Here is a 23,856-nt window from a genome sequence, read left to right as displayed (position 1 = left end):
TGCCAAACACTGCATTGAAATGTCCTCTTGCATGCGTTTTTGATTGACAGTCAACAATCACGACACCCATCACATACGCACAGCTTTTTCATGTGCAATTTTTCTTGCAGGATATTATACACCCGTTCAGTTGAGATGCTTACAATCTCATGCACTTTCACTCGAAGGTCTTCCATAAGAATACCATGGATTTTGCCAACCATTTCATCTGTAGTATCTTAGTGGGGTGTCCGGAGTGCATTTCATCTTAGATGGACTCACGACCATGTTTAAACTCATTTATCCAAAAATAAATAGTCTCTAATGCTGGTGCAGCATCCCCATGAAATGCACTAACTCGGCTTTGATCTGCACGGCTGTCCCCTTCTTCAAATAAAAGTGTTTTATCACTGCACAAAACTCATTTTTTCTCCATTTTTATGAAAAATGCAAACACGATGATTTTAAATTTTTGCCAAACGAGAACTATGCGTCGCACGTGGCTAAAATTTTGGTAGGGGTCATGAAAAAGATGATACGTACCGACACTGGTATGAATGAATTGTGACACTGTCTATTGGAAATTTACAAGCTTTTCAAACAATCCTCAATTAAACTTATTAGAGACAAAATACTTATTAAAGAAGTACTTTGCCTATAAAGAGTACTTATGAATTTCAACTCCAAAGTTATAAAAACCTAAAATTTCAAATATCCTAATTTTTTTTAAAAATTTTGTTTTTTACCTTGCTTTGTTTTCATGTATTTTAAGAAGATGATCTTTCATTGCCTATAAAGTAATGTAAAATAAACTAAATACAGTAACGTAAAATAATACTTGGAGCATTAATGAAAAATCATAAAAAAATTTTATATCTGAAATTGCAAGCACCACAAAATTCTATCTGCTTATAATGGATTAATATCAACATTTCTCATGCTTGTAGCATGCGACAAAATGCTAAAAGCTCTTTCAAACAGTAATGAAATAACACTGCATCTATAACAAATGAAAAGGTGGGAATTTAAGGATGATGCTTACTTTTACGTTAGTTTAGTTCTTATTAAGCTACTATCAGATATTAAAAATATCTATATGAAAAAAAAAAAAAGTCTTCTTCTTTGAATCCTTAGTAAAGTAGGCTCAGTTTTTGTTGATGTTTTTTTTTTTAACTCCAGAGAAAGTAGGGAAGAAGAGAATCAAGAGTTGCTTGGTCTTTTTACTGTTGATTTTGATATCTAATTTATAATGGCAATTACTTAACATATCTTGGTGACTACTTATCGCTGATTAACTTAACAATCAAGAACATGGTTTATTATCAAGAATTTGATATCAGATTAAACACATTTAATCTGATATCAAATTAAGAAAATGCTGATATGCTATTAAGAAAAGCATAGTCATAAACAGCATATAAATCAACAGTGGAGATGGTACCAAATCCTACTTCTGTGATAATTATTAAGCAATAAAACATTTGTTGGGTTACCGTTCTATTGTATCATATAATATAACAATTATGAAGATTAATGTTTATAAGCTTTTGTCCTGACATAATTAATTTTTAGTGATTTTTCTTTTCATTTATCTATCAGAAAAAGTATATTCTAAATGAAGTTGTAATTCCAAGCCTAAGGTTGGCCAGATCTTAGCTATTTCATAAACTACAAATTACCTATTAGCTTCAATCTCTATCTGATACTTGTATTAACCCCACTAGTGACTGATGTGGATGAAACAGTGAGGCCAAATTGCACTTCTTATTCAATAGGTGTTACAGAATCATATCCAGATCTAGCTGGATGTCTATAGACGTCCTGGCTGGTTGGGGGGGGGGGGGAGATTAAAATTCGTTGTCACAACTATATTGTCAAAATTTCCATAACACAATTGGCTGTGCTAATTTATTTGAAAGAACTTCCACAACTTTATACTGCTACAATAATGTTATGTAAAACTCCTACTTATATATATAGGGTGGTTCAAAATTCCACATACAAACTTTGAGGGGAGGTAGAGAACATCAAAATCAACCATATTCACATATGAAAGCATGACCGGAAACGCCACCCAAAAGTGATAGGTGGCGCTGTTTGGCAGTGATCCAGGTGAGCAATTGGGGCTTCCTCATTCAAGCTTTCAACGTCGTATGAAGAACATGCGTCATTTTACAAAAGCTGAGATGGCAGACATACACCTCGTTTACGGGTTAGCTGACGGTAATGGATGAGCCGCTGTACAAATGTATCACAAAAGGTACCCAAACAGACATGTACCGCATCACCAAATGTTTGCGCATTTGCATCAGAATTTGTGTGACTAAGGATCATTCAGGGATCGCAGGTATGATGGGCAGCCACGATTGACACTAAATCCCACCATGGAAAAGGTATTGCATGCAATGGACAATAATCCAGAGACAAGCACACGTGTCGTTGCCTCTGCTATAGGAGTATCTCGATCCAGTGTATTGCACATTTTGCACTCTGAGTCCTTACATCCATTTCATCTGCAATAGGTCCAGTTACTAATGGCCAAAGATTATCCTCGACATGTTGAATTTGAGCAGTGGTTTCTGCAGAAAAGTGAAGGTAGACCCAGATTTTCCAACTGGTGTTTTGTTCATGGATGAAGCTTCATTTACCCGCGAAGGGGTCTTCAATCACCACAATGCTCGTATGTGGGCCCATGAGAACCCACACGCTGTACAATCACATGCTGCACAACAATGCTTCGCCATTAATGTATAGGCAGGTATCGTCGCTGACTGTTTAGTCGACCTATACCTGTTACCACCCCGACTGGACTCCCAGAAATATCGGACCTTTCTGGAAGAAGTTCTGCCGGATTTACTGAACAATGTTCCAATGACTGTGCATCGGCAGATGTGGTTCCAACACGACATGGCTCCAGCCCATTTTGGGGCAACACCTTTGGGGCTCAATGGATTGGGCGTGGTGGACCATGCGACTGGTCCACCACGCTCACCTGATTTACTGAGCATTGATTTCTTTCTGTGGGGACCCTTAAAGCCATGGTGTATGAAATGCCTGTTGCCTCTGACATGGACCTCGTGGCAAGAATTGCCATCGCCGCTGTTAATATCCAGGAAACTCCAGGTATTTTCGAAAATGTAAGGCAATCAATGCGTCGTCAGTGTCAAGCATGCATCGCTGCTAATGGTTGTAACTTTGAGCACCTGATGTGAAACCATATTATGTATCAACTACCATTGAACTGTTCAGTTATGCCTAATAAAGTTTTTTACACTACTTACTGCCTTGTGTTATTTCTGTATCTTTGTGTCCCTGTTAGTACCTTCCGGTGGCATTTCCGGTCATGCTTTCCTATGTGAATATGGTTGATTTTGATGTTCCCTACCTCCCCTCAAAGTTTGTATGTGGAATTTTGAACCGCCCTGTATATATATATATTTTTATTTTAAACTTTTTGTTCTTACAAATGATTTATATAAAGAATAAGATTTATTCAATGGTTTAAATAAATCTTAAATCTCTTGCTAACAGAATTGTATCAGATTATGCTTCATAACATTTTCTTAAACATCTGTTAGAGAAATCTTTTTTGATATTTTCATCACTTCCTGGAATATATCTTCATAAAGGGTGTATATATAGGACACTACAACAGTTCATTACAATTAAGATTTCATTATTTAAAACTGCACAATACACTTCACAAGAAATTATATTCTTGTTTTCTTCCTTATTTTGTCTAAGTGTGAATAACAAGTTTGCATATAAGATATCTTCAAGGCAATGCTACTTGTATACAGCAGTTGACTTCATATCAAGTTGCCCTTGTATCTCAAAGGACAGAATACTCCTTTACTCTGCTGACCTTTATGGAGGTCTGATAGAGGGAGCTAGATCCATAAAACTAGTGAAAGCTAACCCAATGGAAGAAGCCATATTTCCATATATTCAAGTGGCAAAATGATGTAACATCATATTATTTCTATTACTATGTCACACTTCCAAGAAGTTCAAGGACTCATCATAGGAGGGTGCTCCACAATAAATGTTCAATGTTTACACTACTTAATGCTTAATAACGATACCACTCATTAATAGTTTTTTTTTTGTTTAACTGCATGTGTTTTTGGACTACGACATTCTGGATTAGAGGCAGATGTAAAGAGTTATACCTTGCTAGAAATTATATTATTTTTTCATCTTTATACAAAAAAAGCTTGTTACAAAAAATTATATTCTTATTTTCATCTATATTTTACCCTAATGAAAACAAACAAAAGTTTGCGAGTGACATATCCCATAATGTTGAGCATACTTCATAGAAGGATAGGGTCTTATATTATGATGAATCACTTCCCTGATATGGTAGCAATCAAATCTCTGTAGCATGAACTGAATATTCATGAAAGCTTGAAGCAACTTAAAAAAAGTATGTTTGATATTTCTAGAACAAAGTTCCCAGATCTAGAGATTATGTAACCTTTAGCTCATCCATACATGTAATTGTAAATAAGTTTCCAGTCTTCTGCAACAAAAACTGCCATAAAAATAATTAAAAAAATGAAATAACACTATATGTAAGGAAAGGCTTAGGTGTCATTCATTATTCATAATAATGCTTAACAGTATAAAGAAACACCAAGAGAGAGAAAAATATACATTTCTCACTAATATTTCACTGGTTTTCTACCCAGCATTATCATATCAGAACACAATGATAACTGTGACAGGCACACAGCACTAAATGAAGTATTTGTATTAAAGCTATTAAGTAATCGTAGAAACATTTTAAATTGTAACTAACACCTAATGTCCTTACATGGTGCTTTATGGGTAGGATAACTACAATGTTAATTTAGAGAAGTCCAACTATTAGGTCTAAAAATGATAGTCTCCAAGATTTTTGGTAAATTAATGCAACCATACTTGTTGAGGTTGGGGAAGTGCTTCACAGCTGATGCTGATTCTAAGAATATCCTCTTCAACCTGCAATGATTTATATGTACTATAGCTAGTTTTTCTCCATCTAGCTGAAGGAGTGTTGGATGATTTGGGTCCAGTTAAGGTAAAAAGCTATGACTGCAATACTAGTAATTACAGTTTTCCATGTGGCAGTAAATGTAAAGGCATCTGATGTGAGGTTGAGTATAACAAGATCAAATACATAGTGGGGTGTTGATATATAGACTTAAAGGACGAGTTGCTAGTGGTGACAAAATACATTATCAAATAATGATGATGATGCAAACTGAGTAATCAATATAGGACTAATTATCTGAACAGTGATTGGGCAGCAGCAAATCTTACAAGAAGAATAAAACTGAATTTATTGAGCTATAGAAAGACAAAAAAAAAATAGAAAGACAACCAAAAAAAAAATTCGATTTTTTTTTTGGTTGTCTTTCTATTTTTTTCATTCTATTGTTATTGCAATTTAAAAAAAAAAGATTAAGTAGGAAAGAATAACTCTACTGAATATAGATGGTAGGCAGGTGAAAGATGTAGAAGAGATTGTTCAAACTAATGGGTGACAATTTTGCTGAAATCAGACATTGAACTCACCGCTATCTTCAATGGATGAAGAAACTGAGAGAAGGAGGTATTAGGACTGATGCACAAACTGAATAAGAATTCTGCAATAGGTACTGATGAACTGGCTTTTCCTTTGACAAGGTTACATAATTTGAGTCTCAGAACATGAAAGATTCCATAGGAGTGGAAAGAATGTATGATAATCCCATTGCACAAAGGGTAGTACAAAGATTGATGTATCTAACTATTGACCAATCAGTATTTCTGGAGTGAGAGTGAAGATTTTAGAAACGTTAATAAGAGCTTGCATACAGAAATGGGTTAATAGAGATTCTATACTTTGCAATGAACAACACAGGTTTGTTGTTCATTGCAAAGGGAAGTCTCTAACATGAGCAACTTGCTCATATTTTATAATAATGTTATCACTAAGTTTACTGGACTTTGCTAAGGCTTTTGACAGAATACAGCATGGAAGACTGTTGAATTGCATTATGAAGCATTAACGTGAATAAAAGGATGACTGGCTGACAGATATCAAAAAGTGGTATGAAGGATGTGAGTCTACAAGTTTTAAGGTGACCAGTATTGTATCACAGGGATCAGTCCTTGGTCTACTGTTATTCAATCTGTACATTAATAACATTAGGAAGGATTTGACATGTGATATTTAACAGTTTGCTTATGATGCAAATATAGTCATTAAAATCAGTAATGCAGATGATATGCAGTACTTTTGAAATGATTTGAATAGGCTGAAATTGTGGGCAGGTGAAATTGGTAATCAGTTTAATGTTAGTAAATATAAAGTTATGCATTTTGGTGTGATAAGAGATACAGCACCATATTATAATGGTGGGATCATGACAGAAGAAATTGATCACACTAGGTGCTTTAGTACAGCGCTTCCCAAACTGTGGACCGCAGCTCCCTGGGGGGACATAGGTTTTGTTGAGGGGGGGGGGGCATGAAATATAATAAATTTAGTTTAATCCTTTATCCAAGTGTGAGCAAACAAAGTTTGCGCCTGAAAGTATCTTCAGGACTGGGGTAAGGTGGTACAACACCAGGGCAACTCGTTGCAAAGGTGGAGCAAGCTACCAACACTCCTATCTCAGTATCTTCTATAATGCAAAACACATCTCCTTGCGGATATGTCTAATGTTAAGGGAAGGGGCCACTACCCAGACTAGTTTCGACCTTTATTGAGGTCTCTTCAGTGGGAGCCAGGCCCAAGTTGAGATACCAGGCAGAAGCTTTAGCAGGTCATCTCTACCTATACGAGTTGCCAAATGGTGTGCCACCCTTTTTTAATAAATTACTCTGGATTTAGAGAAAGATGTTGAAAGTTTATTTTTCACTTGATTAGAGTATAATAAATTTAGTTTAATCCTTTATCCAAGTGTGAGCAAACAAAGTTTGCACCTGAAAGTATCTTCAGGACTGGGGTAAGGTGGTACAACACCAGGGAAACTCGTTGCAAAGGTGGAGCAAGCTACCATGAAAGTACCATGAAAGCTACCAAGCTACCAAGAAGGGCGATGAAATAATGAAAGCAAATTTAAAATGTTTTAAGACTAAGTAGATTTTTTTTATTTAAAAGAAACGTATTTAATTTTATTATTTATTATTATAGTTCGCCCACCGTTTGTAGGTCCCTGCTTCGCGTCTTTCCAAGAATAGTCGATTCATGCTGAAGGGGAGAAAGAAATGAAGGACGTCCGAATTGGTCGCCAACATGCGAAATCACGTGCTTTATAGGTAAAATTTTCCAACTGTTACATAAGCAACATAGTTAACTACAATAATCATAAAAGAGAAGTTAATTTTCCGACCGGTAATAATAAACAACTCATCCCACTATACGGACCGATTACCCTATTATCGGAATGGATTCTCCTTTTTCTGAGATGTGTAGAAGTGTCGAAGGATCTCTAATCGGTGGGCGAACTATATTTTTTTGTTATTTTTTATATTTTAATGGAAAAATTCACACATTGGTGTTGTTGGTTCACAAACTTTGCTTCCTGCATATTTCAGCGCTTAATGAATATTAGTAAATATTGCTTATTCATATGTTTCATTTCAAAGCAGGGGCTAATTGTATTTACTTCGAATGCTTTCCAGGGAAGCTCCAAATCTTCCTGTCCCTTTCATCACACGTTGGTAATCAGGGACGGTTGATATTGACTTTATATACATATCAAAACTCATTTTATATTATCATTGTCATCCGAGCTAGTTTTCTGTTACCAATAAAAGTTTCACATATACTTCACACATGAAAAAAAGCTTAAACAAGTTCATGTGGGGAGATAGTAACTCGCTTGCAGTGGTAAACAACACGCCATCCCTAACAGCCACTATACTGCAGAAGCAATAAAAACAAGTACTTTTATTATGCCAGTGAATAAGGTATGAGGCGTCTGTGTAATATATTTCTCAACAAATAGTACAATTAGAGACAACTGGGATAAAAACACACTAATTAATGAATTACATGTCTCCCTCTTACAGAAACTATGCTGTATAGACTGAAACAAAACCATATGTTGCATGTGAAAACACAGTATCTAACTAAAAACTATTGTTATTAATTAGATGTGTGAGAGTTCGATTTCCCAAGGCAGCAATAAAATTCAACCGAACGTGTTAAAATTCGTAAAAGTGTTAAAACTAAGTAATATGTATATATATATATATATATATATATATAATGAATGTTATGGCAGTTTCACATATGGAATTCGGTTGAAGAGAGTTAGCATTTCAACTCAATTGTCAGCTATGCTTTTATCTTTGGGTTGTGCGATCTTTTTTTAATACCACACCAATCATATGCACGTTTTAATAACCTGCCTTTGCTGTCTGTTTCGCATTAGGCTTAATTACCTTAAAGGGAGAAAAGTCACAAAAGAGAAAAATGTTCCTGGTCCGGGAATTCCCTTATTCAGGTGATATTCACTAATTTCATGTTATCAGTCTGTGGTGTGCCAGTATTGGTAAGTGGTGATATTATTTGATCTATTCTACGTTAAAAAATTTAACCCTGAGATGGATAAGTGGCCGATAAAAAATGAAAAAAAATTCCCGTGAACAATCAGAAGAAGCAGAAACAGACTCAAAAAAAAGGACAGTATTTCATATTTTACCAGAACAGCCTGCATCATCTTCAGAACCAAACGGTAAGAGGCAAAAAATGTAATATATGCATTTGATTTTTGCAATATTCGCTGTGTATGTTTTGTATTGAATATAAATATAATAAATATTATAATAACATATCTCTCTATTACGATTTTTTTTCGAGGGGGACAATGAAATATTTTAATTTTTGCAAAGGGGGGGCCCTGACATCCAGAAGTTTGGGAAGCACTGCTTTAGTAGATAGGAAGTTGAAAAGATTGCAAGTAGAACTCAGAGAATAGCTGCAGATGACACAAACATTGACATTTAAGGATAAGGAAGTCATTTAGCCTCTTTACAAGGCCTTGATATGATAAAACTTGGACTAGTGTGTGCAGGTCTGGTTGCCTGGTTTCCATGGAAATGCTGATGCAGTAGAGAGAGAGAGAGAGAGTAGATATCAGGATTATGAGATACAGATTATGAAGACATATTGAAAATCCATGGGCTGCAGACACTAAACACAGGAGAATGAAGAGTGATATGCTGAGATCTATGAACTTTAGGGTCATACAAGAATACCAATAGATGGAATTTTTCATTTTATGGAAGGTGGGGAGAAGAAGATAGGGCATCCATAGAAGCTGAGAATGAATGCAGCCAAGAAGTGGATAAGAGCTAGATTTTTCTCTCATAGAGTGGTGTGTGAGTGGAATGAATTACCTTTAGATGTAGTAAGTGCAGTAGTGTGAGTAAATTCAAGAAAAGGTATGGCAGCTGGTGTGGGTGATATATAGTCCCCTCAATGAGTACCTAACTCTCTGGAGGTCTATCTTAATAATAATCTCATAATTCTGATGTATCTGTACAACTTAATACCTGCAGTTCTTTATATTCCCAGAATGATAAAGTATAAGAATGACTTGATTAGTATTGCTGTTATCCATCTGAAAACAATCCCTTCGCAAATTTATATGCTGACTGTAGTATTTCTGCCAATCACTGCTTATGATTCAGACCGAATTTCTGAGATGTCTTCAACTTGTCTATGGAGCTAAAAATTCAGCTTGAAGAACAAAAAGAAGTCACAACAAACCTTGTATCTTGTAACATTGTATCTGAGGAGTGTGGATACTCTCGGATCGCAACCATGTTGTTCATGGCCAGAAAACTATATATTAAAAGTGTGTATAAGGGAAATGATTTTGGGTCATTTTCAGCAAACATCTTCCCTTATACGTAAAACAAATTTAAGTAATAAGTATCCTTACATGTTTAATGGAAGATGTTGGTCTAATAATTTGACAATAATCATTGGATAATCATCCAATCATCAATTTCAGCAAACAAAGATGTTTGCTGAAAATGACCCAAAATCATTTCCCTTATACACACTTTTAATATACAGGAAATTCCACCACAAAGAACAGACACACATCATCTCTAACCGAATCTACTTATTTTTCTTCAGTTGCTGATGAACTTTTCTTGATGATGGTTGACTGCATCATTTCAAAGGTTCCCAAGAAGATTCATCAAATTAAAGAAAATTTGATGAAAAAAAAAAACATGCAAGTGAGCAGTTAAACCATGTTTGCACAAACATATTATAAGCTATAATGAAAACAGACAACAGATTAACTCATAATGAAGTAATATATAATACCTAGTAGCAGCCATATGTGCCATCCACTTTTGTTCAGTTAAAGAATTTTTGGAATGTAGATGTGTGGAATTATGGCTAGTACATTGTCTGTAAATAGTATGTATTCTTCTGGCTTTATTTGTTTTACGGGAAGAAAACCATATCATTCCCATGCAAGATTATATAATCCATATTCTGATGAAAAAGTCAATACATTATTCACATCCTAGATGGGATTCAGACTTTTGGGTAACCCTAGTATATGAATATAATTCAAAGTAAGTGTTTGAACCACTTCAACTATTTAGCTGAAATTTATTTCCTCTGGAAAGGTGCATCTTAAAGTACATATATGCTGATACAGTGATTCACATGACATCTATTCCACCCCCCCCCCCCCACCACCACCCCACTGCTTCAGTCTGAAGATGAACTGGTTATTCAGAATTCAACAGAGTTTACTCAAACAGACAGCAATAATGGGCTATGTATAAAGTATGAAAGTCAGTATGAAAGGAAAGTATGAAAGAAAAATGTATGAAAGTCAGTGTTCTAATGTACATCAGAACACTGACTTTCATATTTTGTAAATGTTAGGTGGGAAGTTTGATGTTCAAGTAATACATGAAAATGATGAAGTAGACACTATAATGACTGATTTTTCAGACTAACAATTTCATGTAGGAAGTTTGATGTTCAAATAACTGGCAAAAATATGCACAACAGATATAAAAACAATTCATTTTTATATTAGGTTAGAGTTTGGAAGGGTCGGGTATCAAGAGCTGGGTGACATATACTCAGTGTATACAATTTTTGCCAGTTCAAAACTATTTTCAATCTCCATTGTATCAATCACAAACTCTTGCTGAGATGGGGGGGGGGGTAGTGCCACTGGCTTAGGAACCTCTGATTTTAGTCAAAGAAGGATAAAAATTCAAACTAACCAAAATTTTTTCTTCAACATCCTCAGTCATTCCATCTGACTGCAATCTTCTATATGCCTACAAAAATATACATGAAGGATTAATTTAAATACTTTTAGAATTTACAAAATATCTGTTAAACACAGTCAGTCTTTCATTAACATTTTTATAATGTAATTGAAATATTTAAAATAAAATAATAAACACAAAACTATGTCATTTTTTTTGTATGATAATTATCAAGATAAATACAAATCTAGAACAAATATAGTGCACCTGATATAATAAATCCGCTACAAGTCTGCAAGATTCCCTGCCTAAATTGAATAACTGTTGTGATAGATATGGTATGAAGGTCAACAATAACAAGACAAAAATAATGAAAATAGGCAGAAACATTAAAAATATCAGTTGCATTGTGAATGGAGAACCTATAGAACAAGTAAAACATTTCAGCTACTTAGGCATGATTTTTAGTGAGGATGGTAAATTAACTGAATAAATACAGTGTTCAAACCAGTTTTAACTTATGGATCTGAGAGCTGGGTCAGAAGTAGAACACTTGACCAAAGACTAGAGACCACAGATATGAGAGTCCTGAGAAAGATTAGGGGCGTGAACAGATAGCATCAATGGCAATATCACATTAAAAACGAGGATATTAGGAAAGAACTTGACATTGTCAGCATCCAGGAATGTGTTAGCAGAGCTAATCTTAGATGGTATGGTCACTTAAACAGAATGGGCGAGGAACAATTAGCCAAACAAGTGTTCTCTGCTAGGTTGGCAAGAAAAAGACCCAGAGGAAGACCAAGATATAGGTGGATTGATATGGTAAAAAGTGCCTTAGAAGATAGATATATAAATATAATATCTGACAATGTTGTAGCTTTGACAGGTAACAGATTGATTTGGCAGAAAATTGTAGGTAGGAAGTTAGTAATGATGAATATTTTTCATGTAGTACTATCATATTCTGTACACCCCTTGAGGGTAAATGTCAGGAATTTGGTGATGATGATATGGCATATCCCTAGAATCCAGACAAATAGCAAGCCTCTTTCTAGTGATATCACAGAAAAAGACTTATAATTCCCTCCCCTCCTCCATTCCAAGGAAATAACCAAAATAGTACTGACATAAAAGTGGGTAACTAGAGCTCTTTGAACTCGTCCCACAACAAGCTTTAGCAGGTCTGTATGGATATTGTGAGATTGAGTGGTTGGAGAGAGAGAGAGAGGAGGGACAGAAATAAAAGTGATGAATAGCTAGTCTGAGTTAGCTTAATGACAGGGATAATTACAGCTAGCGCGAACAAGTTGACTTCCTAACTGGACAGAGATATAACAATCGACATCAGGTCTCTGTGCAAATAAGAAGCTAACTTGTTAACACCAGCTGTGCTTATCACCCTTTCTCTCCCCCATTAGAGTGAGTAATGCAGGATAAGCTGTTCATCATCATTTGTGTCCTCTCCATCTTTATAACTGAAAGTGATCACTTATATGTTGACTGAATGCTGAAGTTTTCAGGTTATCTCTGATTTTAATTGTACAGCATGCACTTCTTTACTGCATAAACTTAGGTTACAAAGATCTCATGTAAGTGACAATAATTTAAGCTAATATAATATTTTGAAATTTAAACCTTAATTCTCAATTTTAATTTTTATAATTTCATACATTTCTGGTTATCTCTTTTTTTTCTTGTATGTCTCCCATTATAACTTGCATTTGTACTTTTTCATGCTGTTGTTTTGTGCATTTTATGTATTGGTACTACCAATCCTTTGTGCATGCTCTATCATCAATGTATGATTTCCTACCATTTCCTTTGTTATATTATTACTATAGTACAGGAACTTCCATGGAATCTGAAGCCTGCAGGAGCCCATACTATCTGACACAATATTTAACATACCTCTCTGTTAATGCACTAAGTTATAACAGTCTATGGCAACTCATTCACTACTCATGCATCTAGTCATGATGCCTTTGCTAACCACACTCTTACTCGATTTCCAGGGATGACCCCTTTGTTCTGTCTTGTCTACCAAGTAAGTGCTGAAAAATCCTCTGCATCAATCTTATAAAACTTCTAGTAGCTTAAACTTTTTTTTACCCACTTGGGTAAAGGATTAAACGAGAAAATAATTTCTTATCAAGTATAATTTACTTTGTAACCAAGTAACCAGAGTATTTTAATAATATGGTGTATTACCATATTACAAATATTCTGGATCAGAGATACTCGTAGACAGGCTTATACGTTGGTTATGCATTATTAAATCACTTCAGGAATTGAACAACGTAGATACGAATATAAATTAAATTACACTTTTAATAAATATTTCCGATATTTCGGCAACATCACATTGCCATTTTCAAAAGGAACTTACAAAAAAAGGCACGTGCACGAGGCAATACAACACAGTAACTGAAAATGAAGAAATGAAGCTATTGTTCTCATAAAAGTCCTGATGGTGCCCTCTAGCTGGCTAAGTAGGTGTTCTTGGCCGTTGGGCTGAAGGTCTGCTGATGTAAGCCTCCCAAATTTGGGGCAATCACATACAACCAAAATTGTTGAGGTATGGAGAGTTTCTTAGGGCTGAGGCTGATTCCAGAAATAGTCTTTCGAATTTGTATTTGCTACGATGTATTACTATAGCTTTCTTCCACCATATTCTGTGGCATGTATCCAGGGCATGGTCTGCAGGACCAGAATGGCTGTACTTGTGAAAACGGATGTAGTTCTTGTGTTCAGAAACTCTGATATTCACTGCCCTGCCTGTTTGGCCAAATTCAGACAGTTTACAACTGCAAGGGACCTGGTATACAGCAGGTAGGTCTAGGGGAAGTGGTTGGTCTTTGGTGGAGCGGATAAGGGATGCCAATTTTCTGTAAGGCCAGTAACAGGAGGTCAGGTCATGTTTTTTTAAGATTTTGGTAATTTTTTCCGAGGTGCCGCAGATGTAGGGAATGGTGATGGATTTAGAGTAATCCTTGTGGAAGGGAGGAGGGGGGGGGGCTGTGGTTTGTAGGTTTTAATATTTTTTGGATTTTTTTTCGGGGGGGGGGAGTAGCCATTGGCTGAGAAAGTGTTGAGGATGTGATTTAGTTCATTGTTTAGGGTGATGTCTTTAGAACAGATTAGTTTAGCCCTGTTGTATGTTTTCACCACTCCATATTGTTGTGAGGGGGGGGGGAATTGTTGGTGAATGTATCTGCCTGTATGGGTGGGTTTTCTATAAACTGAGAAAACCAAGGTTCCATCAGGCTGGCGGGTTACTAGTGTGTCTAGGAAAGGGAGGCTGTTGTTTTCTCTTTTCCCAGGGTGAACTTGATTCTGGGATGTTGGTTGTTTAAGTGTGTTAAGAAGGAGAGGAGTGTTTCAGAGCCATGTGGCCAAATAGTGAACACATCATCAACGTAGCGAAGCCATATGGTTGGTTTTTGTGGGGCAGAGGCTAAGGCTTTTTCTTCAAATGTCTCCATAAAGAAATTGGCTAAGGGTGGGGAGAATGGTGAACCCATGGTGAATATCAAAATCTTAAAAAAAAAATGACCTGACCTCCTGTTACAGGCCTTACAGAAAATTGGCATCCCTTATCCGCTTCACCAAAGACCAACCACTTCCCCTAGACCTACTTGATGTATACCAGGTCCCTTGCAGTTGTAAACTGTCTTACTTTGGCCAAACAGGCAGGACAGCGAATATCGGAATTTCTGAACACAAGGACTACATCTGTTTTCACAAGTACAGCCATTCTGGTCTTGCAGACCATGCCCTGGATACATGCCACAGAATACGGTGGAAGAAAGCTACAGTAATACATCATAGCATATACAAATTCGAAAGACTATTTCTGGAATCAGCCTCAGCCCTAAGAAACCCTCCAAACCCTGGCGTAGTCGCCAGGGGAGGGGAGAGTCCCCCTAATATATATATATATATCTTGAACAATTCCTATCTTATACCTTGATTAATTTCAATAAAATACAAGAACAGAAAACTCGTGAAAAATCTTGATGCCTATAGGTAAAAGTTTCACCTTTGTTTCATACTCATCTTCAGTACAAGAATGGAACAGCAATTGAACAATAACAGAAAATTCTAAAAAGCCCCATTTTAAACAGCTAATGTAAGATAACAAAAAACAGTTAATATTTTTCCTAACAACAATAACAACAAAAGTAATTATACATGGGGTGCTTAAGGGTCAAAGCTGTATAACTGAGAGGAGACCTCCACACAGCCTTTAAAGGAATGCGGAGAACCGACCATCCTTCTGACCTAATGTCCAATCTTCACCTTCTTGTGGTGCACCCTGTTGGGTATCTACTTGGATACTGAACGAACGAGGATGAGCTGGCAATTTGGGATTTAGCCAACCAAATTGTATTCTTATTGGTTAAACCAAAATAAAAAATGATGGTACAACATGACAGAATTTCATGCCGGCTGGGGTATCGCCCGGTTAAACAAGGCCCCCGTTGTTTTTGCCAGGGAACCAGGGCGAACAGCGAAAAGTCAGCTACTGGAACAAATCTGAAAACAAACCCCAACTCAACATCACCAGAGTTAAAGATCGGTACTATCAACGTAAGAAGCCTGAATGGCAAAGAAATGGAGCTAGCTGAGGAATTAGATAAGTACCAGATCGACATAATAGGGGTGACTGAAACAAAAAGGACCAAAACTGGCGAGATCTTTCTGAGCAATAAATACAAAATGTTATATTCAGGCAATGACAATCAAGGAAAAGAAGGAGTAGCCATAGTATTCAACACAAAATATGAGGCTAATCATCTTGAATGGCAGTCAGTCTCAAGTAGAGTAATGTGGGCAAATATGAGAATGGGGAACTGGACAATGAGACTTATTTGTGCCTATGGTCCGACAGAAGGTTCTATTAAGTAGAAGTGGAGGAGTTTTTTGAGGCTTTAGAAAAAGCAACTGACACAATGAAAAATTGGTCCTTGTTGGGGATCTAAATAGCAGAGTAGGAAATGATTGTGAGACATACAAAAATATTTTGGGAAAATTTGGAGAAAAGAACAAAGCTAATAGTAATGGCAAATATCTGTTGGATTTCTGCTCAGGACATGGACTGGTTATTATTAACACCATGTTCCAACATAAAAATGTACGCAAATTCACATGGAGAGAAGAGGCTAGGAATAAGAAAAGTTCTCATTGACTATATTATTATTGATAGTGATGTTTTCTCCCTGGTGCAGGACACCAGAGTGTACAGAGGATTTGAAATTGGAAGTGATCACTATTTAGTCTTGAGCAGGATAAAATTGAATTTAATATTGAAAAGAATAACATGTAAGAAAGTTTTAAAGCGAATAAAAGTTGAGCAGCTCTCAGATGTGAACTGTAGACTAAAATACACAAAGATTATTGAAGGAAAAATCAAACCTTGGAGATTTAGTGGCAAACTCTGAAGAAAACAATGATTGATTCTGCCAGAGAGGCATGTGTGAGGTTGTGTGGAAGGATAAAAAAATCAGAACTCCATGGTGGACACCGGAAGTTAAAGAGGCAGTGAAGGAAAAGAAGAAAGCATATCAAAAGTTCCTGTCAAATAAGTCAGTTTGTGCTTTTAGAGAATATAGAGACAAATGCAAGAATGCTAAACACCGTGTAAAACTAGCTAAACAAAAGTCATGAGAGGGCTTTGGGAAGAATATAGAAAATAAATATCAAGAAGGTGGCAAAATATTCTGGAGGTTGTTGAAGAAGCTTAAGAATGGAGGAAAGAGTGCTGTAAAAGGAATTAGAGATGATAAAGGTGACGTGAAAACGAGAGAAAAAGACATCCTTGAAGTATGGAGTAATTACTTTGAAAAACTGCTAAATGAAACAAGCAGTGATGACAGCACAGTGGTAAAAAACACTGACCAGGCATGCAGTCAGGAATACATATCCATACTTGAAGTAGAAAAGGCCATCAAAGGCTTGAAATGTGGAAAGGCAGCAGGAGTAGATGATATTCGACCAGAAATGCTGAAGTATGGTGGTATAAGAGTCTTACAGTGGCTGCACTGTATAGTTCAGAAAGCCTGGACAGAGGGACGAATTCCCGATGATTGGAGTATAGCTCTCATAGTACCCATATATAAAAAGGGAAATAAAACTGAATGTGAGAATTACAGAGGTATTTCCCTACTGAGTGTTCCTGGCAAGATCTATGCAAGTATACTTGAGAAACGGTTGAGTAGAATTGTTGAAGAAAAGCTTGGTGAAGAACAAGCTGGATTCAGGCCAAATAGAGGCTGTCAGGATCAGATCTTCACTTTACGACAAATAGTCGAGAAAGCATGGGAATATAACAAAGATCTGTATTTAAGTTTTGTCGATTTGGAAAAGGCATATGACAAGGTGCCAAGAGAGAAGCTATTCAATACGCTGCAGTTATATGGTGTCAATGGGGCAAGATATCAAGCAATACTTAATCTTTATTTGAGTTGTAAGTCAGCAGTTAGAATTGAAGGAAATACAGGAAGATGGTTTAATGTTAAATCTGGTGTGAGACAAGGATGTACATTATCCCCTCTGTTATTCATTATCTATATGGATCACATTATGAAGGAAAGTGGTATTAAACATGATATCAAAATTGGAGATGTTAATGTCAGCTCTTTGCTTTATGCAGATGATGTTATACTTCTAAATAAATCTGCTACAGGTCTGCAAGATTCTCTGACTAAATTGAATATCTGTTGTAATAGATATGGTATGAAGGTCAGCAATAAAAAGACAAAGACAATGAAAATAGGCAGAATCATTGAAAATGTCAACTGTGTTGTGAATGGAGAATCTTTGGAACAAGTAAAACATTTCAGCTATTTAGGCACGATTTTTACGGAAGATGGTAAATTAAATATAGAAATAGACAACAGAATCAGCAAAGCTGGTATGGTGGGAAGTTAACTGAATAAATTCATATGGAATAAGAGAAAAATTAGTCGGAACACTAAATTAGCTGTATACAAGACAGTGTTCAAACCAGTTTTAACTTATGGATCTGAGAGCTGGGTCAGAAGTAAAACACTTGACCAAAGACTAGAGACCACAGATATGAGAGTCCTGAGAAAGATTATCGACGTGAACAGATGGCATCAATGGCAATATCATATTAAAAACGAGGATATTAGGAAAGAACTTGACATTGTCAGCATCCAGGAATGTGTTAGCAGAGCTAATCTCAGGTGGTATGGTCACTTAAACAGAATGGGCGAGGAACAATTAGCCAAACAAGTGTTCTCTGCTAGGTTGGCAAGAAAAAGACCCAGAGGAAGACCAAGGTATAGGTGGGTTGATACAGTACAAAGTGCCTTAGACGATAGAAATATAAGATCTGATAATGTTGGCGTCTTGACAAGTAACAGACTGATTTGGAGGAAAATTGTAGATAGGAAGTTAGTAATGATGTAATTTTTTCATGAAGTACTGTCATATCCTGTACACCCCTTGAGGGTACATGGCAGGAATTTGATGATGATGATGATGTTGTAATTATACATAATTAAAAATTAGGAAATAATAGCAGATTGAAAATATTGAACTGTTTTTTGTTATCTTACATTAGCTACTAAGGTGGCACTTTTCAGATTATTCTGTTGCTGTTTAACTTTTGTTCCAATTTTTGAAACAAATTTCTTGGCTTTACAGGAAGTTGACTTCAAAACAATGCAACTAATACAGAAAGCATTTAGTGAAGAAGACTTATACATTAACAGAATAATATTTCTAAGGTGTAAGAGAGCCCAGATTATTTCTACCCACTGTCGAATTAAAGTTTTCAGTATCCAAAATCCTATCAGATTTACATGAGAGCTAGTAGATTTCTTTTAATTTATCAACTGAATGAGGCAAAAAAAAAAAAAAAAAGAAAGAAAAGAAAATCTTTAGCCTTCATAAATATGGAAATCAGCTCTACTAAAAATGCCTAAGAAAGCTTTCAGATTATAGTCTGGTTTTTATTTCAATATTATTATCCGCATTTCACCAGCTTCATTACATCATGTTTTTACTCACAATTCAATCATGATAATTTAAAAAATAAAGTTTGGTTCATTCATAGGCTTCCTAGAACTCAATGTCTTTACTTGTGATACAGATAAACTTGTCATTTACATATAAGGCTGTCCACTAACATAAGATGAGCATTATATTATCAAAAGGACATGATTTTGCTCTCTCCAAGAAAGTTGCCATTAATTGACTTCTTCCACTGCATAAATAGAAGCTTTGTTTCTATTTCTCCTAAGACAGCTAACATTATATCAAGCAATACTTAGTCTTTATTTGAGTTGTAAGTCAGCAGTTAGAATTGAAGGAAGTACAGGTTTAATGTTAAATCTGGTGTGAGACAAGGATGTACATTATCCCCTCTGTTATTCATTATCTATATGGATCACATTATGAAGGAAAGTGCTATTAAACATGATTAAACATGAAACATGAATGTAAGATAACAAAATTGGAGATGTTAATGTCAGCTCTTTGTTTTATGCAGATGATGTTATACTTCTAAATAAATCTGCTACAGGTCTGCAAGATTCTCTGACTAAATTGAATAGCTGTTGTAATAGATATGGTATGAAGGTCAGCAATAAAAAGACAAAGACAATGAAAATAGGCAAAATCATTGAAAATGTAAACTTTGTTGTGAATGGAGAACCTGTGGAACAAGTAAAACATTTCAGCTATTTAGGCACGATTTTTACTGAAGATGGTAAATTAAATATAGAAATAGACAACAGAATCAGCAAAGCTGGTATGGTGGGAAGTCAATTGAATAAATTCATATGGAATAACATTCATTTTGAGAGCACAAAAATACTTTTCATGCTAAATTACCTCCTCCTAATCTTTTGTTTTCTAAATTTAAGGCTTTTAAAGTCACTGAAATAATTACAATTTGATTATTACTAAAGCAGATAAAGGAAAGGCTGTTATTGTTCAAAATAAAAAATAATATTGTAGAAAGATTTTGTTATTGCTTCAAGACTATTCTACTTATAGGCCACTCTCTTCTGAATCTACTGGTAGCCAGATCACTAATCTCAATTTTCTTCGCTGATAATGTTTATGGTTGGGATGAATAATTCAAGAAAAAACTTAAGACCTTCTATGCACATCCTCCAAGATTTATATGGTTTGTCCAAAGTTCACAAACCTGGTGTTCCATTAAGATTGGTGTTGACTGCATCAGATGTCCTACATATAAATTATCAAAACATTTATCCAATTCAGTTGCTATTCTATAGGAAGCACTTCAACTTTTTTTCCAAAACACTTTGGCCTCTATGCCTTCTCATGTTATGATTAATTTAGATATTGTGTCTTTGCTTATTAATATTCCTTTATCAGATACCTGAATTACTCCAAAAATAAGTTCCATCTAATATTGCAAAACTAACTGACTTTGTTATTCACTCAGGATATTTCACTTTTCGAAACAAATTTTATCAGTCAATTGAAGGGAAAGCTATGGGAACTCTATTTCTCCGACTATTGCCAATTTTTTTTTATGGAACACTTTGAATGGCATCTCCTCAACAATATGTTTGCCTAAAACAGTACTAGCCTCTTGAAAAACATCCTGGAGTATACGAGAGGCCATGTGTCCAGGCATACATCAATCAAACTGGGAGGAGTTTTGAAACCTATAAAAGAGAACACCTGAGCAACACTAAGCATTAAAGAAAAGATAAAAGTAAGCTTCACCTCACAGATTTACTAAGAACATCATGTATCAGAAGATTATACATAAGCCTTGATGCCTTATGTATAAGACAATTACTTTTTAAGGATGTTTATGGATTTCCAAGGGGTACTGCAATCACATGGCATTTTAAACAGGAACCAAGGTCTCATATTATATAACATTCGAAAGTCTCTCATATGACCATGTAATTTATCAGACCTCCATTATTCCAGTAAACATAAAAAAACTTTGCATAAGAAATTACTACTTACTAATTTGCAATTGTAGCTTGCCTCCTCAGCATACTCCTATGGTAACTGATTCACAATCTTTACTTTTTATTCTTCTTTTTTGCATTATTCAATAACTTTTTCAGATCCTTTCTCATCCTGTACTTTCCCCTTACTGGCTGAATCGTTTGTTTCAACCAGTACAATCATTATTTTAAGTATATTTGTGCCATAACATTTCTTAAAATTCACACGATAACACAAGGATGAATAAAATTTATTAAAAGACCATATATTTTGATCTGAAAATTACAGATCATCTTCAGTGGCATTAGGTAATAAAATAAAAGGTAGAACTACAACAATGGACAAATTTAAAATAGTGAGAGCTGTGTGGTGTTATACATAAAACAGCGCAAAGCAAAAATTGAGGACACACGGTATTATTATCTAGTATTTAATTGTGCAATTATTATTTTTAAAAAAAATTTAATTATCTGTGATTAGAATAAGACTCCCATATTTTTGAAAGCGAGTCTTTCTGATTCAAGTATAGACAGTGGATCCAAACCTGAAACGGTTCAAACGGTTCAATTTCCTGATATGTATCCTCAAGGGGGATGTTCAGGATACTATGACAGCACTACATGAATACGTTTACATTATTAATAATCTAATATCAGTAATTTTCCTCCAAATTAGTCTTTACTTGTCAGCACCCCAATATTGTTGTATTTCATTCTTCTAAAGTTCTGACTGAATCAATCCATCTAGACTTTATTCTTCCTCTGAGTCTTTTACCTGCCATATTGACATCAAACACCTCTTTTGTTAATCTGTCCTTCATAATATCAAAAGGGAGTTAGAGCAACTGGAGAATAAAAAAAAAAGTAAATGATGAAAATATGAAAGTGCATAAAACTGAAAATAAGGAGAAGTTATTGTATTGAGATTCAATGATAAGAGGTAAACTTAATAAGAAAGCGAGAAAAGCATATTCCCAGGTGCAAAGATCAAGATATTATAAAAGCTGTTATTTTGCAAAAGGGAGAAGTGAAAGAGCCAATTGTTATGGCAGGAACAAATGATTTGAATGGGGAGAAATATGCAATTAGAGAAAATATGAAGAGTAAGGAAGACTGTGAGTGTGCTGCTTGATAGGATAGGAGAGAGTTGAGAAAAACCATAAATGCTGATGATTCAATGAAAAGATTGAGCAGAATGGTACAGTTATAGATATATGAAGTAAATTTGATGGATGAAAGGACTTATACATGCCTAATGGACTACATTTGAATGGTTTTGGAGTTAGATGTTTGGGGAAAGTGTTATTTTGTGAGAGTTTGGAAGGGAAAAAACCCAGAGAAAAGAGAGATATTCAGAGGGGAGGGGAATGGAAACAACCATGTGTCTGGCCATCCCTGGGATAAATAAGTGTATGTACAGAAATGGATAAGCAATGATGAATGAGATTATACAGGTTTCAGATTTCAAGGGTAACTGTAGGTAAAAAGGGATGTCGAAATGCATGTACACGAATGCTAAAAGTATCAGAAATAAGGAAGAAGACTTTTTGGCATTGATCAGTTTGACTTGGACAAAAATAATAGGCATCAGTGAGACCTAATTGACAGAAAATAATATAGTTACATGTGGTATTGATGTTCAGAGATAGGTTTATTTATAGACCTTTCCATTTGTCCATAGTAAAACAAGTTACACGAACATGGTACTTCGTATACACCAGGTAGCATCATTGATGAGAGTTAGTCTATTGGACAAGGTAGAAAGTTGCAAATTTAATTGATTAGTTTATAGATAGCATTGAATTTATATTTTTTCATAATTTTTGCCAAATGTTCAGAGATGCCTTTAATATATGGTATAGGAGTCCTGTAGGCTTCTTGTCTGGATTGAGAATCTTCAGAAGAACAATCTTGTGTGCTCTGGATACTAAAGATTTTTTGATGCCATATTTTGGAGATGGATAGTGAGCTGATGTTCTGACTGTTCCTGGTAAGATTTATGCAAGTATACTTGAGAAGCAGTTGAGAAGGATTGTGAAAGGAAAGCTTGGTGAAGAACAAGATGGATTCAGGCCAAATAGAGGCTGTCAGGTTCAGATCTTCACTTTACGACAGATAGTTGAAAAATCATGGGAATATAACAAAGATCTGTATTTAAGTTTTGTCGATCTGGAAAAGGCATATGACAAGGTGCCAAGAGAGAAGCTATTCAATACGCTACAGTTATATGGTGTCGATGGGGCATTATATCAAGCAATACTTAGTCTCTATTTGAGTTGTAAGTCAGCAGTTAGAATTGAAGGAAATACAGGAAGATGGTTTAATGCTAAATCTGGAGTCAGACAAGGACACCAGAACTGTTATTCATTATTTATACAGATCACATTATGAAGGAAAGTGGAGATGTTAATTTCAGCTCTTTACTTTATGCAGATGATGTTATACTTATAAATAAATCTGCTACAAGTCTGCAAGATTCCCTAACTAAATTGAATAACTTAGTTAGGGAATCTTGCAGACTTGTTGTAATAGATATGGTATGAAGGTCAGCAATCATAAGACAAAGACAATAAAAAATGGGCAAGAAGCATTGAAAATATCAACTGCATTATGAATGGAGAACCTATGGAACAAGTAAAACATTTCAGTTACTTAGGCACGATGGTAA

At 35.3% G+C, this 23,856-nt stretch overlaps 1 protein-coding gene across 1 annotated transcript in view; it reads right to left on the bottom strand.

Annotated features, from left to right (window-relative positions):
- Positions 1-23,856, bottom strand: part of Vps15 (vacuolar protein sorting 15) — a 529,585-nt gene that overhangs the window by 163,812 nt on the left and 341,917 nt on the right. Inside the window, exons 22-23 of the mRNA XM_090391958.1 lie at positions 11,230-11,286; positions 726-769 (exon numbers count right to left, since the gene is read on the bottom strand). Coding sequence (XP_090248084.1) covers positions 726-769; positions 11,230-11,286 — 101 coding nt within the window. The remainder of the gene's footprint in view (positions 1-725; positions 770-11,229; positions 11,287-23,856) is intronic.

This window comes from Typopeltis vanoorti, chromosome 4, assembly GCF_054136105.1.
Source record: "Typopeltis vanoorti isolate ZY-2024b chromosome 4, IOZ_Tvanoo_1.0, whole genome shotgun sequence".
In the NCBI taxonomy this organism is placed as follows: Eukaryota; Metazoa; Arthropoda; class Arachnida; order Uropygi; family Thelyphonidae; genus Typopeltis; species Typopeltis vanoorti.
This window is presented reverse-complemented; position numbering and strand designations above follow the sequence as displayed.